The following is a 21,949-nucleotide window of genomic DNA, read 5'->3' as shown; positions in this document are numbered from 1 at the left end:
TTAGCTTTTCTGTCTGAGAAATAAAAATGTTGAATACATGAGGGAAAAAAAGGGGGTGGGGGAAGGAGAAGGGAGTTAACTGGCTGATCCACAACCGCTTTTTCATCTTCAAGTGGGGGGGGGGGGGGGGGGGGCGCGGCACACGCGTGCGAGGCAGAGAAGGAGGTAGTCTACCACCCAACAAGGCCCAGCTCAGAGCCTTTAGATTATCCCAGTCCAGGAATGAGAGAGAAGATGGCCGAGCAGATGGCAAGGACTTAAAATAACCACAAAATGTAAATAGGGGGGTTTGTTCAAAAAGGAAATTAAATCTATTTCACATATTAAAATAGTTTTGCAGCTGAAATCATCAAGCTTGGAAACCCACCAAAAAGCTTAACACCTTGAGACCTCATTCTGGAGACTGCTCCTTTATCCTGTTCCACCCACTTGCTGAAAATGAATACTTCGCACATTCCCCGGAAAAGCCTCATTCCAGGGAAGTGGATCAAGCAGCTCCAATTATCAGTCACTAGGAGGCCAGGCTGAGGAATGCATACACCACTACTATGAGCCCAAGAGCCTTCAGGTCACTAGAACCAGCTATCAAAATCTTACACAGGCAAAAACTCCCCCAGCCCGCCCCTACAACAGAAGGGAAAGCAGATGTTGGAAGAGGGTCCTAAAAGTTGTGTGTTATAGGAGTGTTTTCTAAGTGGGAGCTTCTTATGGAGGCTCTGAGGGGGAGGAGTCAGAAAACCCAAGTCTTCAGGATCCCAGATCAAACAGGAGGTACACAGTGATGGTGCAATCCATTACCTGGAGATATGGAATGTTGTTTTGATCTCCCCACCCCTACCCAACTTGTTTGGGAATTCTTTAACAACCACCCCTGCTCCTTTGAGTCTTAGACCTTACATTTCACGGCATTGAGGACTCTGCTGTCCAAAGGCTTCCGGCTGGGATCGCTAGTGGAAGAGCGAATTCCAGTCCCACAGCTGTTGGCTAGTGTATTCCTGCAGGAGAAAGGAGTAAAAAGAAAAGATGAAGGTAGCAAATACTCTTAAGACTCTGGATAAAAATCCAAGTCAACTAACTGCATTATAATCAACTCATTATTTGCTATCTTCGATAACACAAAGGGGAGTACACAGAAGGGTGGAAAGGATCATTGCCAAAGTCAAGCAAATATTTACTGCTGGAATGTTTCCTATAGGGACTGCTTCTCTGCAGATTTACCTTCCTAATCAGAATCTACTTTGGCTAATATGAAAGTTGGTTGGCAGTTCTCTGAGTTCACCCTGAATAATGCTGGTAAGATGGATACAGCTCAATCATTAAGTGGGTGAAGAAGCTGGCCTGGGATTAACCTTTGGGTGGGCATAATTTTGGTCAGGGAATGAGGACACCTGGATTCAAGCCCTAATTTTGCTACTCGGGGATCTGTGTGTTCTAGGGGAGGGACATCACCTCAGCCACCCAAAACCACATTAAATTGTAAATGGAAAATGCTTAACAAAAAACAATTTTAAAACATAATATTAATCTGTGGTTTTTAAGTCAGTCTCCAGCAGAGATTGAATCTAGAGTCTGACACTACTGCTGCAGACAAATCGTCATTTCTCTGTGGATATCAATTTCCCCACCTACAAAACACCTAGTGGCTAACTCCAACATTCTGAGATTACAAACTTTTTAAAAGCAATAGTTGACATCTTTACAAAGAAAAAAAGAAAAGAAAAATGAAAAAAGGAAATCTGCACTCAGTGAAAATATGGAAGGAAGGAATTGTTCCAAAACACTGAAAAGTGTTATAAAAAACAGGTGGAGAAAAAAAATCAAAACTTTTAAAAAGGCCCAACCTGGGCCTTACCCATCTTCTCATACCTATCAAAGAAAGTAGCAAGAAGCCGTCTCAGTAAGACTTTGTGTTTCACACCGGCACAGAGGTGACAGTTCATCAGCTGACCTCGTGTGATGTAGACTCCAGAGCCTGTAGCCAATTAGAACATAAGGTAAAAACCCTCAAACTTAGTCCTTCAAGATCAGAACTTACTGATATCCACTCAACGAAACACCACTATGCTCTAGACACAGTCAAGTGAAATAAGAACTGTGAAGTGAGATGTATAGCAAGGAGATCTTTTTTTTCCCTATTAACAGTATTGATTTGTAGCATCCTTTTTGTGGTGGCAAAGAAGAGGAGTTGGAAAGTGACTGGACAAATTGTGTATGTGAACGACCAGGAAACAACTGGGGGAAGGAGGAGGAGACAATTTCAAAGAAACCAGGGAAGAATTTTATGAACTGATGAAGACAATAGTAAGTAATAGTAGAAGAACAAAACATATAACAACAATAACATGAAGAAAAACATCTTGGACAGAATTAGAAACTCTGAGCCATAGAATAATCATAATTCCAAGACATAATGAAATACTTTCTACCCACCCACACTTGATGGGAGAGCTCACGGGCACTGAGTTAAGACTGGGATATATTTTGGACATAGTCAATGTGGGAATATGTTTTGCTTTGACAATTCATATTTCTTACAAAGGGAAGGAGGTAGGTAGGAGGGGAAATAAGTTTGTTAATTTAAAAAGACTTTCATATTTTTAAGCAATACCTACATGATGTTTCCTCAGTTCTTAACATTCCCCATCAAATAATGCAAACTTTGTAGTAGTACTAGAAAGGATTCTCCCTCTTTTGATCTTACACAAAGATGAGATATGTCAACTTGAAGCAAGAAAAAGAAAAATCTAGAATTCAACACATAGATCTTCACACTGATACATGGATAGTGGATGGACATGAACAGATATCAGAACAACTAATCAGATATGCCTCTTCAGGATGTCCCATGGTTCTTCTGACACCAGATCTGATGGGGATGGCACCACTGATCATCTTCCATGACACTAACCCAACCTTCTCAGTTCTTCTCCCCCTCTTCTCTGTCACAAACACACTCACACTCACCCTGCTCTCTTTCTGGGATCTAAAATAAACCCACCTAGAGCCCATTGGTATTTCAACGTATTATCACCCATGGGGTAAAATCAATTCTACAAATCTATTCAGGACTCTGCACCACCTGAAACTCCCATCTGCCATGGTATACTTATTTCATTCTCCTTCTCTGATCACTTCTCCTTTGTTTCTTGATCTCCAGATGGTCATGCCCACCCCCAAAGTCTTAATCCATGGGTCTGTTCCTCTCTTTATATCATCAACCATTTCCAAGTTTGCATTTCTCTCTGCACATGCTCAAATTGACATCACCAGCCTTGACCTCTCTCCTGAACTACAACTACAACTTCTGCCAAACGTTAAATCTTAACATCAAGGCAACAGCCTAACCAGGTACTCTTAACTAAGTGGTCACAGCAATATAGCATATGCCCAACGAGAAACTAAAGTACACTTGCTTTTACCCTCTGCTTTCTAAAGCTAGTTGGAACCACTGTGACAAGGCCTTAGCCCAAAAAGGCCAACGTCTCCCCTTGCGTCCTGGGTCATCTCCAGTCATCCTGATGAATATCTCGTCACTGGAACTAGATGACTCAGGAGGAGAAAGTGAGGATGGTGACCTTGCACAGCCCTCCCTCAATCAAAAAAAAAAGTCAAGTCATCATTTCTCTGATGTCACAGTCTTTTTCGAAAACGAAGGACAAACATAAGAACAACTTTTCCATAACAACCATCACTCTTAATGACATTATTACAAAGGTTAATTATCAAAGGACACCTCTACTTCGAACATGCTAGCTGTGACACAATTAAGGGCAGGCTTAGCAGGCTGGACATTCCACCTGCCAACTTTTCAGCAATCTGTAACTCCATCATCAAGCTATCCAAGGATCTCCTTCAATTTGTCTTTTAATTTCACTCAAATAATCTAGCACCCAAATTGTTTTCTCCTTATGAAAGTATCCTAGTGGTTGGAGGGTAAGTGGGAACCTTCAGGGTGGGAAGGGTTCAAAATGGTGGGCAGTGGAGCTGTTGTAAAGAGTCCTGTCTTCTTACTCATGAGCCATGCCATCTCTCTTCTACAGAGCCCCTGCTACTCCATATTGGTACCTAGAGAATCCCTCCTATTATCTCCTTTAACTGTGGCTAAGTCAAGGACTCCCTGAAGAAAATGACTAAGTTTTCATAATTGATTATGGTGTGAAAAATCTGAGGTGGTGAGAACACTTCTGGGATAGTGCTACTAAAAAAAACTCTATATATGCACTTCACCCTTCCCCCCACCCCAACCAGGCAGACATCCTTGTCACTTTCATTAAATTTGAGAAAGTAATTAGCTTGCTATGGTTTCTTTGGTAACCAAGATCTTTCCAGCTCACACCAGCTGACCCAATCAGGTATAGCAGAGAGTAATTTTTGCTTAAACACACAAATACAATAAATACACATACACTCCTCCAACAAGCCTGAGAAGTTATTAATTGAATAGATATTAATCTCCTCGCTACAGGACGAGAAATTAAAAAAAAAAAAATCAAAGACAAAATGCTGCTGGCCGATTAAAGGTTCATGCTGTAAAAAATCACTTACTCCACATTTTCCGTTTACAGGAAAAGAAACTTTACAAATTGTAAACCAGTCCAGTATAAATATTCCAACAGGGAAATCAGTGCCTCTAATCTCTCGGCACCATTTAAGACAGTGGCTGGGCTGAGATATGATGGGAACTGGCCCAAAGCTAAAATGGAGAATTTTCTAGAAATGAAAACCCTTCAGTATCCTGAAGGGTCTGCTAGTCATGCATCCCTGGGCAAGTCACCTGCTCCTTGAGTGCTCCAGGTTGTTTTCTAACACACTTAAACTACACCAAGGAATTGCTACTGTGGAGCAGAGGAGAGTGTTCCCAAACCAGGGGAAATGACAGACCTTCCTCTGCCACTCTGGGGATGATGGATTTTAGGGAGATGGGGGTAGGGGGGTACAGGATCAACACTGGTTGACATTTTGACAAATACAGGGAACAGATCATTTAAAAATGGCTTAAGACAGACAAATTTTCAGGTGGGAAAGGGTTCGATGGATGATCTTTTTCATTGAAAAAACTTAAAGATACTCCATCTCCATCAGACTTAAAAAGAGAAAGCCATTTCAAACGCAGAAAACATCATCCTGGGCAAAGTGCTAATACACTTTTAGATCAAATTATTACTAGTTTTCTTAAAAGAAATCAAATTTCTCAATCTGCCTTTGCTATTACAAAATCTAAAACCATTACCCCGAGAATGCAGTAATTTGACACTTAGAAGTTGGGGTGGGGGTAGGGGGAAAAGAATCATAAAAATACACAACATGTTTTTGTCTGCAACCTAAATTAAAATACAATTGTGATGCAGCCCGTACCAATCAGGAAGAATACAAGCCGGGGGAATTCAATTAAAATGCTAAATTAATTCAATTGAATAACTTCTCTTAATGACACATTCTTCTAAAAGGAAATTAAGGGAAATTTAAGATGTTCTATCCTTTCTTTTTATTTTTTTTTTTGACTGATTGGTGATGAGTACATTGTTCACTGCTCTGAAGAGAAAAGAAAATAAAAGAAAGGACATTTGCACGCAATCTCTAAAATTACAGGGAGGATTGGGTTTTCCTCCTCTGCTTAGCATTTTGAGGGTATGAGGGTGGGGGTGGGGGATTTGAATTGGGGGGGTGCGTACATGAATCCTTAAGAGGAAAGGGTCTATGAGCACCATGGGTGGGATGGCAGAGGCAGAAATCTCCTGTGGCATTACCTGCAACAAGCTCCAGCTTTTCACCAGGGTCACCCTCTGAGTAGAGCTTAGGGTGGCAGCGGTAGCCGATTTGGCTAATGAGGCTTGCAGGAAGGGCTACCAGGTCTCTTCGGATTAGGACACAAGAGCGGCTCTCCAGAGGAATTTGCTCTGGTTTCTCTTGCACTAGGATGAAAAGGAATTACAAATTTTTTTAGGTTAGTTTGGTATTCTTTCAGAACCTAACGCATCCCCCAAAAAACCAACCTGGATTGTCATTCTCATGGTCATTGTTCCAGTTCACAAAGTGCTTTCAATTCAATCTATCCCCTCATGTGGTTTTGACAATAAAGAGGCAAAATGGGTCATCCCTGTCTCTTTATTTCTAAAGACTGGGACTCTATAGGACAGAGGCCTCTTGCAGAAGGAAGGTGATATTTTGAATTGATGGCAGAGCTAGACCTAGAACTCCACTGAGAGAACCTGACATTTCGGGACCACCTTGGTGGCTTGTGGCTGGCCCACAGAAGAGTGACTGTCACAGAAAGATAGGTGTTACTGAGTTAAAAAAAGGTTGAAGAAAATGCTACCAAGCATTCAGGGAGTGACTTGAATGGGGGGCAAGGTGGTTCTAGCTCACATGGGGCTTTTCATTTTTTAAACCTCTAGCATAGTAATGTCATTTTGTTCTTCTTCCAACACAAAGGACAATCACTACCACCACACTCTAACCATAGTATTTCTAAGTATTTCTCTCCCTTATGACATATGATACTGTTTTCTAATTGTTTCTTGTGAGAGTCTTGTCTTTTTCAACTAGACATGTCAGATCTTTTCATAGTTAGGATAACACCTAGCATTTATAGAGCATTGGAGATGTTATTTCATTTTACAAAGTAGGTACCATTAGAATCACCATTTTATCGATGAACAAACTCATATTTAGAGAAGTGCCCAGGGTCACAGAGCTACAAAGTTTCTAAGGATTTGAAACTCAGGTCTTCCTGACTCCAAGTCCAGCACTCCATTCACTATACAATCTGGCTGCCTCATCATCCACACAATGCCCAGGCAAAGATCTGGATTCACTACAAATGCTCAATAAAGATAGCTTTTGGGGTGTTTGTTAAAAGCATGTCTGAAAAATACAGTTATAGTCATTACTATTACCATTTTATGGCAATTATTAGCTATATGACCCTGAGCCAGTCACTTAATCCTGTTTGCCTCAGTTTCATTTGTAAAGTAAGCCAGAGAAAGAAATGGCAAACCACTCCAGTATCTTTGCCAAGAAAATCCCAAATGAAGTCAACAAGAGTCAGACACAAGTGCAAAAGAAGGTTGAACGTGTAGGGGTGGGGTTGGGGGATGGAGAGGGAGGGTGGAAGAGTACTCTAAATCAATCAATGGATGCTCTCCTACCCCAGGATTATTCTCATCAGTTTCTAAACCAGGCAAACATGCCTGCAGCTCCAATTCTCCCTCCTTCCAAACACATGCCTTCCCTATGCTTCAGTCTCCAGTGGATGAGACTAGCTCCAACCCACCTGCCTTGTGAAATAAAAGCTGCTGTTTGGTTGCTTTTCAAAGTGCCAGCTCTGATATCAAAGCAAAATGGGTCAGGTAGCCCAACAGACAGATGCTCCCCTTCTGCCCCCCCCCCATATTATCTCATTATGAACTGTCCTCAACAAATGAGAAAATGAACAGTCTGAAATAGAACTCCAAATACAGCCTTGTTTGGAAAGGAAACTAACAGAATTTAACAGCAGTGATTCCTTTGTCCTCTGTCCCTTGCTGGTATCTTTTCTATGGACTTAAAAGATCATTGGCTTTTTTAAAATATAAATTACATATAAACAAAAGAATGGTAAAGAGACATATTAAGAAACTATAACAAATAATTTTAGTGCCAGAAAATAGATGAAGGAATATTCTTTCCTAGAGTGGTAGTAGCACCACGTAGTAAAGAAAGGCTGCAGAGTCAGAAAATCCAGGTCCAAACCTAAGTACCGGCATTTTATAACCTGTGTGACCTTGAGCAAGAAATCTTGGCCTTTGTTTTCTCACCTGCAAAATGAGAAGATTTGACTCTAAGGTCTCTATGAATTTTAGGTCCATCAAGGCTAGATGAGGTGGGGGTTCTGGGATAGGAGAAGTGCTTTCATCTTTCCAAGTTCAACTGGTGGTTTGTTTGCACTAAACTGATCTTCTGTGTTACTATAGAAGGCTCAAGGAGGCTGTTAGGGTGGTGGAGTACCGCACCCAAGAATAATTTCGGTAAAAAGAAGCAAGGAAACAATATATGACACACATAAAGCACTGTCAACGAGCATTTTCTCAAACTGTTGCCTTTACTCTGTATTGTCATGAAGGAGATGACAGGTGAATTTTGAAAAGTAGCATTCAGAAAAGGGAAGGGGAAGGGGAGGGGAGGGGAGGGGAGGAAAGGAAAGAGAATCTGAAGCCAAAGGCCCCTCAACACTTAAACCTCAAGTCTGTGTCATCAGATTTAAGCACCAAGGAAGTTTTAGGATATCTTTTCTAATCCTGATATAGGTTGTTCTTCTGCTTCAATCTACACCACACCCCAGTTTCCCTTTCTTTTCCTGGCTTGCCACATGGCCCGGATCTATATCCTGATTTGGCACAGTAATTCTGCTCCCTGGCCAGAGGCTCCAGCTATGCTTTATCGCACTGTGCTCCAAGGATCTCCATACTCTAGTGTCTACCAGGATTGGGTCTCATGCTCTGATGTTTCCACTTCCACTACATTGTCTGACCACTCTTCAGCAGTTCATTTCCACTCTTCCACCTGAGGTTATTCTCATCACCTGGAATAATCATCCCCTTCCCTCTGCCCGTACCTAAGCTCTACTATTATAGAATGAATTAAATGCTTGACTCTTGAGTCAAAAAACCTAGATTTAAGGTCCTGGTTTTGTGATGTTATGGATGTTGCTGCCTTAATCAAATCATAGTATTTAGGCACTCAGTTTCCTCATCTGTAAAATGGGAAGGAAGACTGCACTACATCAGGGGTGAGGATATTGCAGCCATGAGGCTACATGTGACCCTCTCCTCAAGACAGCTCTTTGAATCCAAATGTCACAGAAAAAAAATCCCCTTTAATAAAAAGATTTTATAGTACAGGAGTGCACTAGATGACCACTAACATTTCTTGAAGCTGTAAATTTATGACACTATCCAAACTAGAGATAACAACACAACATTCAACCTTCATAGGACTATTCTATTGTAAGGAGTATTCTGTAAGTTTGTATAGTACATATTACATAACAGCTATCATTACCTATCTCCCAAGGCTTAGTTCAGCCTCTTCATCCTTGGAAAAAACCTTCCCTGAACATTTTCTGTCCCATAGACACCATCCCAATTTCCAATAGCTTTTATCTATGCAGCATAGGTCAGAGATCATGTGGTATAGCAGATAGAGAGCTGGTCTGAATGTGAGGAGCAGACATCCCGATTCTGACCCTCATTAAGTGTGACCTGGGCAAGTCACTTAACCACTCAGTGCTGGAGGCAGAAAAATAGCTGCCTTGTATTCAGATTAAGTTGCCACATTTGAGATTTTTATAACTACAAAATCATAACCCCAGTCCCTATTCCTCTGGGGCACAGGTAAGGAATAATAGTGACATAATGGTTTCCTATGTTGGGACATTTCTCCACTGCCCATCCCAAGTTACATTATTTTTTAAGAGGAACTGAATCCTCTCTCCTATTCCTGTCGGCTTCCAACAACGTCTCTCCTGTTTACTCTTCCTCCTTCCCTCTCTGCGCTCCTTGCCCCATCATGTTTTTGTTCACTATTTTTTGTAGTTGTGTCTGACTCTTTGTGACCTGATGTGGGGTTTTCTTGGCAAAGATCCTGGAGTGGTTTGCCATTTTTTTCTCTACCTCATTTTACAAATGAAGAGACTGAGGCAAACAGGGTTAAGTGACTCGCTCAGTCATACAGCTAATAAGTGAGTCTGGATTTGAACTCAACAAATGAGTCTTCCTGACTCTAAGCCTGGCACCTTAATCCAATTCACCACCTACCTGCCCTTCTCTCTCACCCCATTTCTGAATCAAGTAGAAGGACAGGCACCTAACAACCATATGTTGAACAAACCTATAGAAAATAAAAAGTTTTGACTATTGTGCTTCAACAGTAGATTTCACTACCTGACACCTCAATCCCATGGACAGGCTGAGCCCTAATCCTGACAAACTTCTTTGTTAGATCTGCCATTGAGTCATGAGGAGACCAAGGATGAAAATGTGGGTGGGTCGGTAGAGTTCATCCCCAATTCAAAGTAGCATATGAAGCTGCAGACGATGAGGGATATAAGTGAAAACTTGCTGATGATTACACCTAGTGGGTTGTCCTCCACTGGTCTTCAAGCAAAGACTAGAGAATTCAGGGGTGGGGAACCTGAGGCCTTTGAGGGCACATATGGCCTTCTAGGTCCTTGGGTGCAGCCTTTTGACTGAGTGTAAGTTTTATAGAATAAATCCTTTTATTAAGGGGATTTTTTCTATGCAGTTTGGATTCAGTCAAAGAGCCACACTTGAAGATCTAGAGGGCCCACCCTGGAATGGTTACATGTCATATTACAGAAAGAGTTTGCATTTAAGTTTAAGTTGTACTAGAGGAACTTAAAATTCAGGGATTCAAAGATTCAGTGATTCTACAAGTCAAGAAAGTCAGAAGGAAGTAGTAATAATTAACCTCGTAATCCCTATAGGCAAGTATGTCCACCTAAAACAATCAAATCCAATGAGCATTTATTAAGTGCTATGGCATTACCTCCTTCTAAGTGAGAACCTGAAAAGACAGCCTTAAGAAAACCAAGATCTTCCCATTGCATCCTCGGCCATCTCCAGTCATCTTGATGAATATCTGGTCACTGGACCCAGATGGCTCAGGAGGAGAAAGTGAGGTTGGTAACCTTGCACAGCCCTCCCTACTTAAAACAAAGTCAAGTGCAAGTCAAGTCATCATTTCTCTGATGTTATGATCTTCTTCAAAAACAAAAGGCAAACACAAATTTATTTACGTGTAAAAAACTGAATGAAGTAAGAAGACATTGGTTCGAATCCCAGTTCTGACAGTTACTGTATAACCATAGGTCTATCACTTAATCTTTTTCCAACACAATCCAATAAACATTTATAAAGTGCCTGTTATATACAAAACAACTCTTTTAAGAATGTCAGTTACAAAGTAAATTAAGGCCCAGAACTGATGTAAAGTGAAGGAAGCCAAACCAAGAAAACAATATGAACAATGATGAAAGACCAGGTAAACAGAAAAAACAAAAACCAGATGAGATCCTGCAAAATCCTAAGTGACCAATACTGGCCTCAAAGAAGGAACAGGAAAATGTCAGCATCTTTCTTTCTTTATAATGTCAGGCTTTTAGATCTGTTATTTCACTTTTCTGAATGTTTTTTCCTGCTTGTGGTTTTTTGGAAGGGGGAGTAACTGAGTGGCATTTACATGCATGTAATTTAAAAACAAAAAGATATAACTTTTAAAATAAGCATGTATTGAGGAACAAATTAAAATTGAAATTGATCTGTTTTATTTTGATGACCAAACTTGGTCTCATAGAAGCAATAAGAGAAGGCATCTCCCTATTCAGAAGCAGGGGATTATAGATGTGAAATACTACATATCTTATGAGAACTGATATTTACACACACACACACACACACACACACACACACACACACACACACACACACACACACACACACACACACGGCCTGTAATACTCCCAAGCCATGAACTAGATTAAAGTGTGAACTGGGAAATATTTAAAATAAAACAGAATATGGAAAATATTAATATGTAGTTTTCTAAGTCAATATGCTGTCTGCAGGGATTTTTATGTACACACAATTTAGTAGGTCCTGATAATATCTGAGTTTGACACTGCTGTTCTACAGATTACTTGCTGTCTTATGGAGGGAGAAAAATTTGAAACTCAGATTTTTATAAAAATGAATGTTGAAAACTATCTTTACTACAAAAAAAAAAAAGATCCAGTTCTCAAGAAACATTCTACTGGGCTGGTGAGGAATTGAAATGTATTCATATATTTCGAGAAGGGATGGAAAGACAGCAACTGTGGGAAAGGAAGGGGGCAGGGTAAGCAGAGATCCAGATGGGCAAGAGAAGCAGTTAGGTGGCATAGTGGACATACATAGGTTCAAACCTAACTGCAGACACTTACTGTGTGATCATATGCAAGGCATTTAACCTTGATCTGCCTCAGTTTCCACATCTGTGAAATGGGGATAATAACAAGGTTGGGCCTGGAGTAAGGAAAACTCATTTTCCTTAGTACAAATCTGGCCTTAAATACTTACTAGCTGTGTGACCCTGGACAAGTCATTTAACCCTGTTTGCCTCAGTTTCCTCATCTGTAAAATGAGCTGGAGAAGGAAATAGCAAACCACTCCAATATCTTTGCCAAGAAAATCCCAAACAGGACTGGTTACAAGGTCATGAAAAGTCGGGTACAACAGAAACGACTGAACAACAAAAATAAGTGTTACTACTATTAATTATTTTCATTATTTTCTGTCTTAGTGTAGAATGCAAAGGAAAGGGTGGCTACAAAAGCAAGCAAAGGTCACTCCAGCTTCCTCTGAGTATCTGCAAATCAGACCAATGACAGCAAACAAAGAGAAAACCTGGCATTCTCTGGCAGGGAAAGGACCCTCTTCACTCCTGGTGTTTCTCCTGTCTCTCACTCAAAACATCTTCCTACTTGAGACTTTCTAAGCTTCTCAACAGCGCTGTGGTTGCTGGAATAGTAAAACCCTCCTAGCTGTCTCCCTGACTCCAGTCTCTCTGTCTCTTTAGATCATTATTCATATATATAGCCACCAAAATCTCCTTAAGAAATAGGTCGTACCATGTCAGTGAGCTAAAACTTTCATTGGCTTCCTTTCGCCCTTTAAGGCCCTCCAGTCTGGCTCATCTATTTTTTCTATCTTATTTTTCATTTCTCCTTGGCATACATCTATGTTACAGAAAAACTAGACTACTGGCTGTTCCAGATATGCCATCTTCCACTACATTTCCACAGTCCTGAAAGTGGTCCCCTACGTCCAAAATATATTGCTGCCTCATTCTCCTTTCCTCCCACCACACTGCTAATCCCTCCCTATTACCATGCATTTATTATATACATGTGTATATGTGTACACACACACACACACACACACACACACACACACTCACTCTCGTGTGTATACATGTTTGGCTGCTCAATGCAAGCATTCCTTGGGAGTAGGGATTATATTTTTAACTGCCCTACCTAACAGTGCTTTAGTACATGTATGTTGAATTAAACTGGAATCCCAAGGCATCAATCAGCCTTCAATATGAGCTTCAATTAGAGGCATGCCTTGATGAAGATTAGGGTACAGCAGAACAGATTCCAACTCCTCGATGACAAGAGCTGTTCTTCATTTCTGTCTATATTCCTAGTGTCTTCCACATAGTAGGAGCTTAATAAATATCAGTTTAAATTATATAGGCCTTAAGGCCTATTCAGGAAGCTCTTTGGGAACTAAATCCCTTGTTTCCTTGTCCTTAATCTCTTTTGCATAAACTAGAGCGCAGAACAATGGTCTATCCGTGGACCAGACAGCAGATTTCCTGAATGTCAGACAAATCAGTGTTTCTGGTGAATATCTTTCATGAGGGCATCACTGTATTAATCCTCCCATTTCATAGGCCAGTATGTGAGAGGAAGAATAATTTCTCTGTCTTCCATACACAGTGTCCGTACATGATCTCCTCCCATTAGAATGTCCTCTGTGAGGACAGGGGCTGCTTTTGCCTTTCTGTGTGGCTTCCCACTTTGTGCCTAGCACACAGTAAGTACTTAATAAATGCTTCTTACCTTAGCAGTAAGAGGACCCAAATCTTTATGATGATCCATTAGTGTACCCGTTTTGGATTCTCTTTGCCATTAAAAAAATAACAAATGTTTCTCTACAATATCCAAAGTCTTTTACAAAGTGTGCTCCTAAATAAGAGATATGACTATTGATTGTCAACATAAAGGAGTGATGTATGCTATTATTTCATCTATCTACGTATCAAGCTACCTAGCTAGCTAGGTGTCCGTTTTGAGTCTACACTTGTGGAATGCCTTCAAAAACACACTCCCAATTCACAGTTACGTTCCAGGAACAAATCCCAGCTTCTGATCACTCCCATCCAAACAGGAGGAGACACTTGGGACATTTTGCAGACTTCAGTGGCATTTAACATATAAATTATGTCTACTCAAGCAAAGGGACAGGGACCAACCAGCAACTGAAAGAGGGGAAGAGAGAGGGATAGAGGATATTTAAAATCTTAAGAGTTACCGGGCCTGCACAGGGAATGAGAAAAGAAAAACAATCAAGATGATATTTTAAAACATAATTACCCCTCCCCCTTTTACTCCCCCTGTTCAGCATGACATGATTATATATGCAAACGAGAAGTACTTTGTAATGCTGATACGCAGTGACATTTACATAAAGAATTTTCACCAACAGAAATAATTCCCAATTTACAATGATGTACATTGGGATGATTTTTTAAACAGCAGAAGTTGTTTGCTTCCCACATGCTCTTTTTTTCCTCTTTCCTCCCCCTACCCCAGTAGCCTGTTTTTTTCTTTTTTTCTCTTTTTTAGCAGAACCAGAGACTGTCAGATCCAGAAGAGAAACAACAACAAAAATCTACATTCTATTTCTGCCTTTACCATGTGCTGGATACAGCCAGTGGCTAAAAATACTTTAAAATTGAGTTGTAGCTCATCTGGAAAGGTGCTCTATATTTCTTGCATCCTCCTTCCCTTTCCCCTTTTCCTTCTTCCTATTCCCTCTCTTCCCTGGCTTCTGAAACAAAAAATAGATTCCAAAGCACCTACCTATATTCATTATTAACCCACAGTTAATTTTTTTTTTTAAAAAAAGGCTCTGTGCCTTCCTAGGATGGTGCTGGTGGTGGTCACATCTATGGGAATGAAGAAACATTCAAGTGATTAATATTAGAGGTTGGGGGTCAGACTGGAGGGAAGACTCCTTTGCCTCAATAATAATGGACATGGAACAAATATTTCCAGGACCCTTCCAAATTTCAAACCATCATCATACTAAGGCATTTCCACTTTGGGAGTAAATTCTAAGGATTATAATCTGAGCAAAAGATAGCAAATTTCAAGTCCATCTTCATGTCATGACAGAGGGAATTTTAACCATTATTTCTTTGCTGGAGTTAACACACACACGCACAGAGTTAGAAAGCATCTGAGACTGAAATTGAACTCAGTCCCCTCCCCCCACCCTGGCTTTTTTTGTCCAAAATATCAACATGATGGTTTTTTCAATTGTTCCCATTCCTTACACTCCACTCCATGCTCCCTAACCAAGCCTAGGGAGAGACCCAGACAGCAAGGGAGGAGACTGTGACTCAGGCGTAATGGCGGTTACTTCCATGAGTCTCATCTTTACTTCTTTCAGTCTCCTTGGTTCCTTACCCTGTCCTAGGCCCTTTAGGGGCAAGCACTGCGCATGCCCACTGAGCTGATCCAATGTGAACGGCTTCATCATCTTCCTTCTTTTCTCTCCTTCCCTCATCTCTTTTCCAAGGTTAATCCTGTATCAATTATATATTACATCCCTCTTCACCTCTCTCTCATACTTTCAAATTTCCCTTCTCCACTGACTTCTTCCCTTTCAACAAGCATTTATTAAGAACCACCTGGTGCCACGAACTAGAGAGAAAAACACAAAAACCAAAGTTTTGTTCCTCATGAAACTTACATTTTATGGATGGAGAAACCAAAGAATATTCATAGCAATGTAAATAAAAAGTTGGGGTCATTAAGCGATGGGAGCATTAGTGACTGCGGAATTCAGAATCTGCTGCTAACCTGCTTCCTCCAATGACCCCAATGACCTCAGTACTTAAATCTTTGTTCCCTTTGTCCTATTCTCATTCTCCTGTACTTATCTGAACTAGGACCACTTCCTTCTTTCAGAAGTTCTAGCTTTCAAGTGCTACTACTATGCTTTCTTATCTTGGCTCTCCTCCAACTTCTACAAACACCCTTCCCTCCATCTCCTTTATTGGTTCATCACACCAAACCTAAAAATGGATGTTCCCCCCCAAGATCTTGTTTAAACCATTTCTCCCAAAACGATCCTTGGATGATTTCCCTTCTTTTCTAATTCCAGTTTCTTTTGTAAGCTACAATCCTCCATTTTCAACTACATGTTGAAATTTTCCAATAACTCAAACTTATCACATTAAAAACTATATGAGGGTGCAGGAGGTGCAGACAGCCTGGGCAAAGGCACAAAGACAAAAATGCCTATGATGGGTTAAGGAGTTGGCCAGCAGATGTAAAATGAAGTAGAAGTTCCAACACTAGCCAGTTTGGCTGTCAGAAGAATACCAATTTTTCAGAAAAGCCAGATCCTTTTAATCTTTTAACATAGTTTCAAAAAAAAAAAAGCCACCAAAAAATTGAACCCACCTACCTTGATCTATGACACTTAGTGAAGGTACTATCTTCCAGCAACGAGGATCACAACCTGTCTATAATAAGTGGGCTTCAAAGGAATGCTACAACCAAAAATTCATCACCCCATACACAGCCAACCCGGTGATGCACATCTCTCAAATAAGTCTGGTCCCTGAATGACCCCCAGGCAGTCTATTTCAGGGCTTACATTTCTAAGTCTTTACAGTTAGATAAGACCTGTCAGAACTGTTGTTCCCCCAGCAGACTCCAAGAGCCCAAAGTCACCTTTGTGGTAAGACAAAATGCTATGGGTAAGACCATATATGCATCAAAATTTTTCTATTGCTTTGCTGAGATGGAGGAGAGCTGTAAAGACAAGGGAGGCAGGGAGAGGGGAGGAGAGAGGGATGATAGAGAAGAGAGAAGAGAGAGGAGAGATCTACTCCTGTCTCAAGGTTCTGGTGACTACCTTTTTTCCTCTTTCATAATCAAGTTGCCAATTTACAAATCAATTCTACCAAGCAAAGGTTCAGCAAGTCTAGACCTATATTTAAAACTTATGCACATCCCTAAACCATTTGCCAGTGATGCAAGGAGTGGCTGTGCATCCCCAGGCTCTGTAAACATGTATCCACATGTGACACATCATATCAGGCATGAGAAAGTACTTCCTTTGGAAAAAAAAAAATACAAACTCTTAAATAAGGGATCCTTCCTTTTCTTTCTCCTAATGACTACAATTCAGGGCATCCCAAGAGATAAATAAACTCTCCTCTCTTCTTGGCAGTGGTATGATATGAGCTTGGAACCAATATGGACCCATAAAAACTATTTGGGATTAGAACAGGAAGGGAATGTAGAGATTACCTAGTCCCAAGGTTCTTAACCTGGAGACTATGTGCTAAAAAAAAAATTTTTTTTAACAACAACATTTTAATAATTGGTTTTCTATATAGTCCTATGTATTTTATTCTTACTCAATTAAAAATCCTGGAAGAGGATCATAGACTTCACCAGATTATCCACAAGGGCATGGCAAAAAAGTTAAGAATCCTTAACCTAAACCAATGCTCTTGTTTTTAACGCTGCAAAATTTCAGATCCAGAGGGATAACAGTCTCCTAACTTCCAGTCCAGTAACTTTTCCACTCTTCCATGTCATGGCCATCACCATCATGACAGGGCATTTCAAACCCTAGTTTTTCTTCCCTCTATAGAATGTCATCAAAATATTACAGAGGACGCTTAGGAAACTTTCCAAAATAAGTCTAATACAATTTCATGTTATAATTTATTCTCTATTTTAAAACTATAAATATTTTCAAACTAAAGCATTATACCACTAAACAAGTAAGTCAAAAGATAGGAACAGAGAGTTTTCAGAAAAGAATTGCAAATTATAGATGAACATTAGAAATTGTTATAACATCAAAAGAGTAAGAGAAATACCAATTAATACAACTTGAAGCTTTCAGCTTATACCAAGAGAATGTCCAAAGAAATATAGGAGCAGCCAATGTTGAAAGAAAGCTGCTGTGAATGTGTATAAATCTGATCCAACCAATTTGGGTATCAATTTAGAATTATGCAAGAAATCACTAAATTTTCCATGACCTTTGACCTAGCATCCCACAATGGGACACATAACACAAGGAGGCAAAAGGTAGAAACTGAAGTCTAGCATATACCAAAAGAATCACTGCAGACTACTTTGTGGTAGAAGAGAACTGGAAACAAAGTGGGTGCCTATCAATAGAAAAATGACCGGAAAAGCTGTAATATTTAGTAAGCACTTAAGATCACTAAAAGAATACCAAACACTCAGTGAAATGAAAAAACCAATGATGCTCCCAGAGAAGAAATAATAAAAACATTCCACTCTCCTCACATCACACTAGAGACAAAGAACAGTGGGCAGATTGTTGCATTACATTGTCAGATGTGGTCACTTCATCAGGGGTTTTGGTTGAATTGTTTTTCTTTTTGCAAAGGGTGGGGGGGGGGGGGGGGGGGGGGGGTGGGGGGCGGGCATTCTCAATCTGGAGAGCAGTGGTTTACACCTCTCCAAAAGAAAAATAAATTAAATGTAGAAACAATGTTCCCAAGATGCAGACTATTTTTCCAGGTTTAACCTTGCTTAATCTTTAAATCATCAGATTCTGATAGTGTACCATAAATGAACAGAAAAAAAAAATCTAAAAGGCTATAAATAAATGTAAAAGTATTTTTTATAGTATCCTCACATAGTACTTTTATGAAGAGTAAGAGGAAAGGACCTGTTATGAAACTTAGTAGTGCTGATGCCCCAAAAGTCAAGAATTGCTATCTAGAATTCACCAAACAGCCTGTCCTCCCAAGAATATCAAGGGCTACTCAAGAGATACAAGTCACAAATGGGACAAAAATCCTTCATTATTATGGCAATTTAATAAAGAGCTTGAAGGCATACAGAGTAGGAGGTATTTCAAAGAACACCTAACATGTTAAGCTGTTGCCCCACTGAAGAAAGTGGTCACTTGTAACAGGAGGCAAAAAAGGAGCCCTGGGTAATTTATTTCAAGGAACAGTACAGTATGCTAACCTTTTATTTAATCAATACCTCAATTTAATTCAGGAGGGGTTCAGGTGCCAGAGCAATCTTTACCCAGCATACATCCAGTGACATGAACACAATCATGGCACTCACCGATAGCATCTTAATGCTATTTTGAAATTGTGTCACTTTTCAGATAACCTCCTAAAACACACATCATAATGTGGCTTGATTAGAACTGGAAACAGCAAGAGGAAAGGCAGGAACTACCTGGGAATTCCTACATCATCTTCATACTAGTTGGCCCACATGCCCTCCTTCCTGGAACATACAGTCTGTATTTTAAAAAGAGGTGAAGAGGGGCCAGAATAGACCACATGCACTGGAGGCTGCAGACACTTGACTGTTCCTGCTGAGTATGTATTTTTCCAATAAAACTTATTCACCTGTGACAAATTCTCAAACCCCATTTTCCTTCTCAACTAAGGCAAACACTTAGGAATATGGTTCAGAGGCTCAGGGGTTAAGGAGAAAACAATGGTGACAAACAGCTGGGTGACAAGGAGGGTAAGGAACAGACCTATTCTTCTCCATGAAGCGTACATTAACGAAGAAGTAAAGAAAGAATGAACACAGGGAAAAAACAAATCCTCCACATGAATGAAGGAAACAAGGGCAGAAACAAGAGAAAAATTATCGCTGCAAATGGGACCAAGTATTTCTTCTCTACATAGGAAGTTTTGGCAGATACAGCACAAGAAGCCTACAAGGTCACTAATTTAGTCCATTATGAGCTACTCACCTATAGAAAGTGGGGAAATTTGATCAACAAGAGTTGACTGAAATCCTTCTATATGCTTAATAATTACTGTGTGCCAGGCCCATGAGTAAGTCTCAAAGGCTACAAGTTGCAAAATAGGTAGTTTGCATTAGATTAAAAAAATTTATAAAGGAGTTTCTACACAGGGAATGTCCTAAATCAATGAGATCACAAGTCCGATTTTTTAAAATAAATGCACAATGCTACTAGGTAGACACGGGTAAAACAGCCTTGTCCTTAGGAACTTTATATGCTACTGGGATGGCTACATTTACATAAATATCCCTCATGGAAAACCGAGGAAGGAGAAAGCAACAATAAACTGGGGGACTGGAAAAGCTTCCCAAAAGGTCCACTTGAGCCAAGTCATAAAGACAAAGACTAACTGCGGGTGAGGTGGGGAGGCTATTCCAAGCATGTGCTTCTTCTTTTGTCTTTTTTCAGTCATGACTCATTTTGGGGTTTTCTTGATAGAGACACTGGAGATGTTTGCCATTTCCTTCTCCAGCTCATTTTACAGAGGAAGAAACGAAGGCAAACAGGGTTAAATGACTTGTCCAGGGCTCACACACACAGCTAGTCTATCCGAGAGCAGATTTGAACTCAGGTCTTCCTGACTCCAGCACTCCATCCTCTCTGCCACCTAGCAGAGAAGTATATGTACTTTGAACAAATAGTGTTAAGGAAGAATGAGAGAGTAGGAGAGCAGGGAAGGAGAAAGGAAGGAATTATATACTAAGTACCTATTATGTGCCAGATACTGTGCTAAGTGCTTTAGAAACATCTCATTTGATCCTTACAACAACACTGTGAAGTAGGTACTACTTATTATCCTCATCTCACAGTTGAGGGAACTGAGGCAGACAGAGCTTGAGTGACTTGCTTAGAATCACCTCAGTTAGTGAGGCCAAATTTGAACTCTGGTTTTCCTGACTCTAGGCCCAGCATGTTCTGTACTACCTAGCTGGAGGGAGAGGGAGAGGGAGAGTGAAAGTGAGAGAGAGGGAGGAGAGGGGAGGAAGAAGGGAAGGAGAACTAGCATTTCTATAGCTCTTTTTAAAAGTTTGTAAAAACACATGCTCAATTGATTATCTAATTTTATCCTTACAACAACCTATTGAGGTTAGTGCTATTATTATTCTCATTTTACAAATGAGGTAACTGAGGCATACAGTTACTTCCTTAAGAATCACCATATATAGCTAGCATCCAAGGCAAGACAAGAAGTCCCAGTACAGCACACTATCCACTGTGCCACCGAGCTACTGAGTTTTGATGAACAGTTAGTGGCTCCACTTGGTTGGTGTGCAGCATTCATGAGAAAGACCAGTATTAAAGATGGAAAGTTCATTAGGAGCCAGATCATGGAAGGCCTCAATACCAGGTTGAGGAGTTTCCATTTCATCCTATAGGCACAATGGGGATCCAGTGAAGATCAGACCTTTTGGCAGCTGTGACACAAAGGTTGGCAAAGGATAAGACCGGAGAATTACAAAGAGTTTAGTTGGAAAGACTTACTATTGTAAGGCAAACAACAAATTTTCCATCTTCAGACTTCACGAAGCCCTTTGTGACACATTTTACATTTGCTATATTAGCATTACATTTATTTCTATTAGGTATTTTACCTTCCCTATGAAACTGTAAGCCCCATGAGGAAGGACTTACATCTTATACATCTTTATATACAGGGAATGCTCAATAAATGTGTGCTGAACTGAATGGATCTACAGAGAACAAGATTCAAAATACACAATTACACATTAGCTTGAACAGGAATCAAGATCCAAAGTTTGGAAGTAAAGCTGGTCAATTTTATGATGATCAGGAAAGGGAGGCTTACAGTAAAAGATCTATAAAAAGGAGGAAAGGAAAAGATATTTCAGGGCAGGGAAAATGAAAATTCTTTCTCCTCAAGTATGGGGGGAAAGGAAATGGCTGTGAATAATGCTTAATCAGTTAAAAACATACCCATGTCAAACACAGAATAAGTGCACCAGGAATAAATTTAGTGAGAAACATGGTAATAAAGTACCTAAAGACAAGCAAAGGAAAAAATCATGGAATGAACAACCACACCCTAAAATCTACCTCATTTAAGAGCTTCCAGTGTCCCCTGTTAACTATAGGGCCAGGAGTTCTAACTCTTCAAGCCTGACATTCAATCGTTTGGTCCAACTGCCCAACCAATATTGTTTTCATTGTTTGGCTTCCCACTCCCTCCATTTTGCACATATATATATACATATACATATATATAGCTATAGATTCTCTCTAGTCAGCCTCATTTCCTTCCTACCTTATATACACACTAT

The 21,949-nt window shown here is 40.2% G+C and overlaps 1 protein-coding gene across 10 annotated transcripts in view; it reads right to left on the bottom strand.

Annotated features, from left to right (window-relative positions):
• NACC2 (NACC family member 2) overlaps window positions 1-21,949 on the bottom strand; it is a 128,493-nt gene that overhangs the window by 9,269 nt on the left and 97,275 nt on the right. For all 10 annotated transcript variants that reach the window (XM_072632977.1, XM_072632978.1, XM_072632976.1 and 7 more), the window contains 3 exons: window positions 5,748-5,912; window positions 1,867-1,972; window positions 898-995 (listed from right to left, as the gene is read on the bottom strand). In XM_072632977.1, the coding sequence (XP_072489078.1) occupies window positions 898-995; window positions 1,867-1,972; window positions 5,748-5,912 (369 nt within the window). The remainder of the gene's footprint in view (window positions 1-897; window positions 996-1,866; window positions 1,973-5,747; window positions 5,913-21,949) is intronic.

The sequence above is a fragment of the Notamacropus eugenii genome, chromosome 1 (genome assembly GCF_028372415.1).
Source record: "Notamacropus eugenii isolate mMacEug1 chromosome 1, mMacEug1.pri_v2, whole genome shotgun sequence".
NCBI lineage: Eukaryota > Metazoa > Chordata > Mammalia > Diprotodontia > Macropodidae > Notamacropus > Notamacropus eugenii.
The sequence above is the reverse complement of the archived record's forward strand: the minus strand, read 5'-3'. Positions and strand labels throughout refer to the sequence as shown.